Genomic DNA, 8612 nt, shown 5'->3' with positions numbered 1-8612 from the left:
CTCACTCTGTCAAGTGGCACTGCAGTCGGCGCGGCGCAGGCGGCGCTGTCCTTCTGTCAGGCCGGTCAGTGGAGCGGCGAAGTGACGGCGGTCACTTCGGCTCTGCCGGGGGGGCGCATGCCAGGATAAGGGTGTCAGGCCACCTTTGCATTAAATGCTCCTGCGATTTGGTCGGTCGGTGCGGCGATTTGGTCAGGGTTGCTTCTTAGCGAAGGCAGGGCCTCGGGCAAGCCGAAAATATGTTCGGCGTCGGAGGGGGGGCCTCGGGCGAGACGGAAATTCTCCGGGGTCGGCTGCCCTTGTCCGAGGCTAGGCTCGGGCGAGGCGTGATCGAGTCGCTCGAACGGACTGATCCCTGACTTAATCGCACCCATCAGGCCTTAGCAGCTTTATGCTGATGGGGGTTACCAGCTAAGAATTAGGAGCCTTAAGGGTACCCCTAATTATGGTCCCCGACATGTATCTTGACGAAGACACAGTGTCTTAGCTTTATGTTCGAAACAGGAGACTAGCTGATTGGTCACTTTAATTTATTGAATGTTCTGATTGGTATAATAAATATGGTAAGACACATGTTTTAGACATGACCATTGCATTATGTTGTGTTTTAGTTGTGTTTTATACTTGAAATACCGTGCAACAGTGTCTAGATTGTACATGTCCTTATTTACGTCCTATACTCGTCTAGCCAAAAAAAAAAGCTGGACGGAATTTTTAGTATTTCAAGGGTGGCAAAAATAATGTCGAACTGAAAATACTGTTTTATACCATAGAGTACACCATCATCGAAGTTTTATCTGCTGGTCAGTTCCCCAGCAGAGTTCTCCGATCTGATCCAATCCAATGAAAATAAGACAAAACGGAGACCAGCGCTGACCTGCTACGACGTTTCCGTCCACTACCTGTGAGATTTGACCAAGACGACTACTGCTCCTACCATAGTACACTAGAGTACACGAGACGAGTACCTTTTGCTGTCAGACACTACCGCTCTGTGATGGTTTACTGGCTGATGGTCATTTCCTGACAGAGCTCGGTCCTGTGTGAATTGTGATGCAAGGGAAGGCCGAACTATAGATATCCAAACAGTGCGGGCCGCCCGTTTGGCCCGTGGCACGGCACGAATTTAGCCCGGTCCAAACACGGCCCGACACGGTCGGTTACGGGTCCGGGCCGGCACGGCCCGTTTAGCGGGCCAGGTATGGGCACATACGGCGGCCCGCATGCTTTGGCCCGGCCCGGCACGATAAATGGATCGGCACGACGGCGGCCCGCATATTTATGTAAATACTAAATATGTAAATACATTTAATTCTCTCATAGTATGTAAATACTAAATACGCGGCCAAACATATATAAAATGCATACATAAATATAAAATGCATACATAAATATTTTGTTGTCTTAATATATATAAATAATATGTTATTATATATGATTAATTATGTTAAATATATGTATTTATATACCGTTCTACTGTTGGTTCGGGCCAGTGCCCGGCCCGGTCCGTTGAGGCCCATCGGGCCAACGGGCCGGCCCGGCACGATTTTTCCCTGTGCGTGCCGGGTTTGGGCATGTCTCTAGGCACGTGGGCCAGCCCGACCTGGCCCGAAGCATCAACGGGCCGTGCCTGGCCCGGCCCTATTCGTACCGGGCCGAAACGGGTTCGGGCCGGGTCCGTGCCGGGTGACCCGTTTGGACATCTATAGGCCGAACAGGTGTTTGTGTCTCTCTCTCTCACACACACACGGACTGCAGGCATCCAGGATTTTTTCCCTGGATAGAGAGAGAGAAAAGAGGCGCCGGCGCAGACTTTTACTGCTGTCGGAATCTTGTCCTTCACTAAATCTACTACGTGCCCCCCGCTAATCCCACACGCCTTTTCACCACGTGCACCGCTCGTCAAAAAAGACAGGCGAAATGCGCAACGGAACGGTGCGAAAAGAGCGCTTGCTGGCAACGGGAACCGCAAGCAAGGCCATACTGCGAGAGGGAGGACAGAGAGAGAGAGACACACACACAGAGAGAGAGGGAGAGACCGCAGAGCCAGCCAGCCAGCCAAATCAGGCCAGGGGCGGGCAGCAACGGGCACGAACCGGCGCGACCTCCCAGGCGGGGAGGACACACGGAGGGAGGGAGGGAGGGAGGGACGGGGAGAGACGCGCTCACAGAGTCACAGTACAGAGACTAGAGCGAGAGAGCAACGACGAGCAACGGAACAAGAGGGCGCGCGCGGCGAGGTGGAGGAGCAGGAGGCGACGGTTGCCAGGCAGGAGCGCCGGTCCAACGGAATAGGACGCGGGCGCAAGTCGGGGGGCAGGGCGAGGGGTCCCATACTCCCATCCACTGCCTGGTCGCGCACGCCGCAGCATCCGCCCCCGCCCTGTGAGCCGCCGTGCAGATGAAGGTGTCTTCCAGGAGGAAGCAGCCGCCGCCGCCGCCGCAGCAGCAGCAGCGGGAAGAGGCCGAGGCCATGGACGCCGATGCTGGCGTCCAGGAGGTGGAGGAGGAGGAGGCGGCGGGGTGCTCGGGGAAGGCGCCCGAGGCGGAGGGCAGGACAGTGGTGGTCGGCGTGCGCGCGGACGCCGAGAGCCGGGCGCTGCTCACCTGGGTGCTCGTCAATGTAGCCGCGCCCTTGGACCGCGTCGTCGCCGTCCACGTCGCGCTGCCGTCCGCCGCGGAGGCGCCCGACTTCGACGCCATGCTCGCCGTCTACCAGGGCTTCTGCAACCTCAAGCAGGTCGCTGCTCTCTGCTCCGCGCCTCTCTCTCTCTCTATCTCTCTTCGCGGTTCGCCTTGGCGCCCTGCCTGCTATGCTGCCTCTCGCTCTTGATTCCATTGTTGCGACATGGCTAACGGATTACTCATTTTCACGCGCGCGTGTGATTGGTTAAATCTTGGTACATTCTCAGTATTTGCAGTGATTTTTTTTACATCTATCCTACAAAAAAAAAGATGCAAATTTCACTTCATTTATGGCCTGCCTTCTATGACCTAGTAGGCTAGTACACAAGTTGTGGCTTTTGTTTCTGTACCAGATTGAGGTCCTTCGCCCCCCATTCTCCCGTGGCTTTGCCGCTGCGGTGAATTCGCCCTCATTTTCTACCTTTCTCCGAGTACTAACTAGCAGTACTCCGCAACTTATCCTGGTGCGTGCTGCGCAGATCAATCTGAAGCTGAAGATTTGCAAGGACTCGTCGGTGCGCAAGGCGCTAGTTCGTGAGGCCAGCCTGTTGGGGGCTGCCAAGGTTGTCCTCGGCGTCGCCAAGAAGAGGCGTGCGATCTCGTGAGTAAAGTGCCATCGCCATTGGATGCTCAGTGCGTCCCACTATGGAGTTGGAAGCTTATAAGCTTTTTCTCGCTCTATCATTTACCCTCCACTGCCCTGTTGTAAACCGGTGCCTTGCATTCTCCAGGTCCTCGCATTCAGTTGCAAAGTACTGCGCAAAGAAGCTGCCCGCAAAGTGCGCGGTCCTCGCCGTGAGCAATGGCAAGATCGAGTTCCGGAGGGAGTCGAGTGCCCATTCAGGCAAGGTCTCAGCAGAGGTTCTTCCGTGTGCTGACGATGAGATGTATTGTGCAGTGCGGTTCCAAGCCCATGAACCTAAGGATGGTGGTGAGGGTGGCACCACGCATGATGTTGGCACCAAGGGAAGTGAATTGGAGGACACCATCAAACACGAACAGCTTGTCTCAAGCGTGGTCCTCCCTGCGGATTTGGCAACGGATCAGGTCAAGATCGACGCAGATCTTTCTAGCAGCAAGGCTGTAGAATCAACTGTCAAACAGAGAGATGAGACTGCCGAGCTTCCAGGTAAGGGTGCCAGTGTGTTGTACTGCGTGCTTCCTGGGAGAAGTAGCGATTCTGCTGCAAGTACATCTAGTAGGCAAGACCAGGATTCAGTGGATGTGCTGCCATCTGAAGGCACCGGGGAGCTATATTGCTTATTGCCCCCCAGGAATGGCCATTCAGTCAGGAGTTCTGGAGATTCTAAGCGTTCAAATGCGAGCCAAAGAGATGATAGACCAGCCAATCCATCGCCTGAAGGAGATGGCGATCTGGACTGCCGGCTGCCGAGGAGTGGACGACCCAGTAGGAGTTCTTCTGCCGTATCCATGGAAGCTGAGGACTCGCCGAAAGACGCTGCACGAAATGCTGAAACACCCTCTAGTTCTCCAATGTCACTGAGACGGATGATAGAAGGAAGATCTGATCGCAGCCGCCTTCCTAGAAGAATCTTTAGACATCATAGAAGCTCATCTCTTGAATGGGCAAAAATCTCGATGGTTCAATGGGCGACGAGACTTCCGAGCCGGTACACTTCAGTGCACACAGATAGCAGATCATTGAAACAGGATACAAGCCCAAGGCTGAACTGTGGTTCTGAACCCACTACAACAGCTGTTGAGCCGGAATCATCATCGATGTTTTCTTTCGCTTTCTATGGTGTAGCATGGCCTCCCAGTGAATTGGAATCGCTTCGAGAGAAGTATTCTTCAGTCTGTAGGCTGTTCAGTTATGAAGAACTGAAACTTGCAACTGGCAACTACTCACCTGGTAATTCCCTCCGACAGCAGCAGAGTTTTTACTTCCGTTGTACATGTTCCTTTTTACAATTTTTTTTAAGAAAAGAAAAAAAACTTAACTTTGTTTCATGGTGATGCAGATATGTTGATTGGGAAGGGTGGAACCAGCCAAGTTTTCAAGGCACGACTCGACGATGGAACGTTTTGTGCCGTAAAGATTCTGAAACCCTCGGTCGATGCAGTACATGAGTTTGTTACGGAGATCGAGACCGTGAGCAGCCTGCAGCACGAGAACATCGTTGCGCTGAGGGGATTCAGCTTCGAGAACTACAACCTTGTGCTGGCATACGATTACATGCCCCAAGGGAGCCTGGACAGAGCTCTTCACGGTAAGGGTCAAAATGTAACCATCTCTCGCTAGCTCGCCTCTTATCTGTATGTTGCCAATTTGCCATTGATCTTCAGGGAAGAATGGTGGCACGGAGTTTCTTGTTTGGGAGAGAAGAATTAGGATAGCGATCGACGTCGCAAGAGCAGTTGAATTCCTCCATCTTGGCGGTGTCACCCAGTCTGTGATCCATGGAGATGTTAAGTCTTCGAATATCCTCCTTTCAGAGGATTTTGGGGCACGGGTAAACATTTGAATTCAGTTTGCAAATACATGGATAATCCAATTTCAACGGTGGTCAATATGTTAATCCTGGTTGTGACATCACCACGCTTTGGAAATTTCAGCTGTGTGATTTCGGGTTAGCGAAGCGAGTGTCTGCATCGACTCCCCACCTAACGTGTACCGACATCACCGGGACTTTCGGGTCTGTATCTATCAATCAGCCTTTGGGTTTGCTGTTGTGTTGTGTTGGATAACACCAAGCGTGAGGTGGTTAACGAGTGCATGCATGCAATGCAGGTACATGGCGCCCGAGTACTTTTCACACGGGACGGTCAACGAGAAGATCGATGTCTATGCGTTCGGAGTCGTTCTGCTGGAGATCATCTCAGGAAGGAGACCCATTACGCCGGGAAGCACGAAGGGACAAGAGAGCCTGGTTGGTTGGGTAAGTGCTTTTGCTTTGTGATGTTATCCTAGCTGTTTGTGTTTTGTTCTAATGGCCAAATGGTGGTAAAACAGGCCAAGCCTTTGCTGTGCGGCGGCGGAATTAGAGAGCTGGTTGATCCGTTGCTGGGGAGGAACGAGTACGACTGCGATGAGATGGAGAGGATGACGCTCGCCGCCTCGCTTTGCACGAGGACATCTTCTCGCTCTCGGCCTGAGATGTCACTGGTAAGGAACTCCGTTGCAAGAAGAAGAAGAAGGAGGAATGGCTTGCGTTGCATGACTCTTTCTGACCCGCGAACGCCCTGCGTAACCACAACCAACCAGGTCCTGAGACTCCTCCAGGGCGACGACGAGGCGATCGGCTGGGCGAGGGCGCAGGTCACGGCCAGCTTCGACGGGTCCGACGAGGAGGCTGCGGCGGCGGCCCCTGACCTGAACATGCAGTCGCATCTTAACCTCGCGCTCCTCGGGGTGGAGGTGGAGGACGACGACACGCTGTCGCAGTCGCAGTCGCAATGCAGCAGCACCGTGGACACCTCGGCCGACGGCTACTGGAGCCGGTCCTCCAGTTTCGACTAGCGCTGCGGTCTGCGGGGTCTCTTTTAGTAGTAGTAGTAGTACGTTTATGTACAGTTGGTGGCAATTGGTGAGTTGATTGTTCTTGTGAGTGTTGCTAATTTATTAGCTTGGAGTTGGTTCTGTTGTGTGGTAGAAGATCTTAAAAAATTAGTTCAGATTCAGCAGAGTGTTGATGGCAATGCAATTTGTTCAGATTCGTGTTATTACCATCTTTGCGGGCCATGATTCCAACCAAGTTGCATTGCATTTCTCTTGTGGGCCTGAACGCAGCGCAGCGTGTTGGGCCTAAACTGCCTGTGAAAGGCTCGCTGCCAGAAAACAGAGGTCGGACGTCGGAGTTCAACGCGCTTGTGAGCGAAGGCGCGACGACGTCATCACAACACATTCCACCGGCGCCAAAGGCCAAAGCGCGTCGTTTCGTGTCTGTCCACGTCATCGACAGCTAGCAGCTGCGTTGCCAAATCTTTGTTCATGTCGATCCCTTCATCGTTTTCGTTTTCCGTCGATTGTTCATAGTACGACGACGACGACGACGCCTGTCGTTCCAGAACTTGATTCCCACGTTTACATGCTACATCTGATCTCTATCTACAGCGCACAGAGACTAACTAGGCGGCCTTGTCGCCGTACAGCAGGCAGAATTCGTCCTCGCAGTTGCCGGCGCCGGCGCCGGCGCGTCCTCCTCCTCCTCCTCCTCCTCCCCGTCCCCGCCGCGTGACGAAGGGCATCAGCGCCAGCGACGTGACGAAGCGCGCGGACATGGACCGCCGGTGCGAGTGCGACGGCTGCGGGTGCGGGGTCGCCAGCGGCGCGGCGACGCGGGCGGCGGGAGGAAGCGCCAGCCTCGGACTGGTCGGCGGCGGAGGGACGTCGCCGGCTGCACCTTGCTGCTTGGGGATGCCCGGCTGCACCTCCCACTTGAACGGGACGGTGCCGGGCCTCTTGAACGATTCGTCCAACGTCATGGCTGGCGGTGGCGGTGCCGGGCCTGCTCTCTGCCGGCTGCTCTCCTTGCCCTGGCTTGTCAGCGGACGCACACACGAGCTGTATAAATGCACGCTACAGAAACTAGAACTGGAACGGAGGGGGTATTAAACAGAAGGACAGGGCGATTTTTTTTTTCTGACGGAAATGGAAAGCCATCCGGGACGAAGCTGTCGGGGCAGACGCGGTGGTGGTACCCAGCTCCAGCCAGTGTCGCTCGCCGGCAATCACGCGCGCTCCAGCCAAGTGTCGCTTGCTGGCACTCGGTAGTCGGGGTAGCTACTAGCACCGTTGACCACCCGAAGCGACCGTCCGAAAAAAAATAGCCATGGATGGACCCAACCTGACACTAGCCATGGATCGAAAAAATAGCACATGATCCTACGTTTGAACAAGCAGCATATACATGCATGTGTAGAACCAGCTCCGCCGAATCTTCAAATCATTGGCCCAATCAGGCCCATCGTCGACGTGTCTACCAGGTACATTCTAGCAGCCCGCAGAATTTAATCTGCAGACAAGATACTTATATAGAATGTGAGAGGACACAACTCCTCAACTGGACAAAATTTAATCCGCGAGCTCCTCAACTCTTGTTTGTGTGGATGCAGTATGTTTTCAAGAAACTAAAATGTCACGGTCTTCTCACCGTACTCTCCTCTCTATGTTGAGGGTCTGATTTTACTGGCTTTCTGGTTTTACCTTCTCACGAGGCAGGTGGTGGCAGCATGGTAGCTCGGAGGCGACATTTAGGAGTTACTAGGACAGACATTCATAGCGTGTCTGTGAAGTTATGTTCAGACGATGAGCACCAATAGTGGTTGAGTTGTTGTGTTTATGGGCTTCAATCTAATGAAGACAAGATTCACTTTTTTTTGCGGTTGAGAGAGATTAGAGTAGTTTGTTAGGGCCCATGGGTGATTTCGAGGGATTTTAACCTCATTTTACAGGTGATGATAAAAATTGTTCGCATTTTAGCCGGACCAAGCTAGGCGCAAATTTACTTGGTTTAATCAACAAAATCAACCTACTCTTGGTAAGCTAGATAGAGTTATGTGTTCAATTGAGTGGGGTTGTTTCCTAATCCAATGCTACAAAGCGCAACATCAAAAGATTCTGATCACTGCTCAATGACACTAGGTCTCAGAGATAACAAGACTACAAAAGGCGTTTTCATTTTGAATTTGTAAGAAAAATGGACCCCGGGCTATTTGACTCAAAAGGTTTTGGTGTTTGATGATCAACATAACCTGTGGACTAATGTGTTTGCTAGTGTTTACGTTTGTAGTTCATAGGATACGAAGAGGATTGGACTAAGACAATGAGGATGCAACACCTCAAAAAAGACATAAAAAGAGTTTAGAAGTCCAAGACTCAAAAACAAAAGAAGCCCAAAGAATCAGCGAAGAAATCCATGAAGTGGGTAGTCAGCCAACGCCCTGGTGGCGCACTGGACAGTGAA

General features: G+C 52.8%; 2 protein-coding genes across 3 annotated transcripts; one reads left to right on the top strand and one right to left on the bottom strand.

Moving 5' to 3' along the window:
- Positions 1 to 2156: 2156 nt before the first annotated feature.
- LOC100191422 (uncharacterized) lies at positions 2157 to 6369 on the top strand. Of its 2 annotated transcripts, XM_008667537.2 has the most exons (9): positions 2157 to 2740; positions 3165 to 3286; positions 3417 to 4558; positions 4668 to 4916; positions 4993 to 5159; positions 5263 to 5342; positions 5438 to 5585; positions 5660 to 5812; positions 5912 to 6369. In XM_008667537.2, the coding sequence occupies exons 1-9, from the start codon at positions 2402 to 2404 to the stop codon at positions 6164 to 6166; spliced, it is 2655 nt and encodes an 884-aa protein (XP_008665759.1). In that variant the 5' UTR covers positions 2157 to 2401; the 3' UTR covers positions 6167 to 6369. The 2 variants fall into 2 exon arrangements, with proteins under 2 accessions (XP_008665759.1, NP_001345410.1); NM_001358481.1 differs by having other exon boundaries at positions 2348 to 2740; positions 5660 to 6368.
- A 261-nt stretch (positions 6370 to 6630) lies between these two features.
- LOC100275626 (uncharacterized) lies at positions 6631 to 7229 on the bottom strand. Its single transcript, NM_001149674.1, has one exon. The coding sequence runs from the start codon at positions 7129 to 7131 to the stop codon at positions 6775 to 6777; it is 357 nt and encodes a 118-aa protein (NP_001143146.1). The 5' UTR covers positions 7132 to 7229; the 3' UTR covers positions 6631 to 6774.
- Between the last annotated feature and the right edge of the window lie 1383 nt (positions 7230 to 8612).

The sequence above is a fragment of the Zea mays genome, chromosome 1 (assembly GCF_902167145.1).
Source record: "Zea mays cultivar B73 chromosome 1, Zm-B73-REFERENCE-NAM-5.0, whole genome shotgun sequence".
Classification (NCBI taxonomy): Eukaryota; Viridiplantae; Streptophyta; class Magnoliopsida; order Poales; family Poaceae; genus Zea; species Zea mays.
The sequence above is the reverse complement of the archived record's forward strand: the minus strand, read 5'-3'. Positions and strand labels throughout refer to the sequence as shown.

Excerpts from the sequence above, each read along its gene's own strand:
- LOC100191422 (NM_001358481.1), top strand. The coding sequence starts at position 2,402 with ATGAAGGTGTCTTCCAGGAGGAAGCAGCCGCCGCCGCCGCCGCAGCAG. Across the intron at positions 3,287-3,416 it reads AAGAAGAGGCGTGCGATCTC|GTCCTCGCATTCAGTTGCAA; the intron begins GTGAGTAAAGTG and ends TGCATTCTCCAG. Across the intron at positions 5,343-5,437 it reads GACATCACCGGGACTTTCGG|GTACATGGCGCCCGAGTACT; the intron begins GTCTGTATCTAT and ends CATGCAATGCAG.
- LOC100275626 (NM_001149674.1), bottom strand. The coding sequence starts at position 7,131 with ATGACGTTGGACGAATCGTTCAAGAGGCCCGGCACCGTCCCGTTCAAG.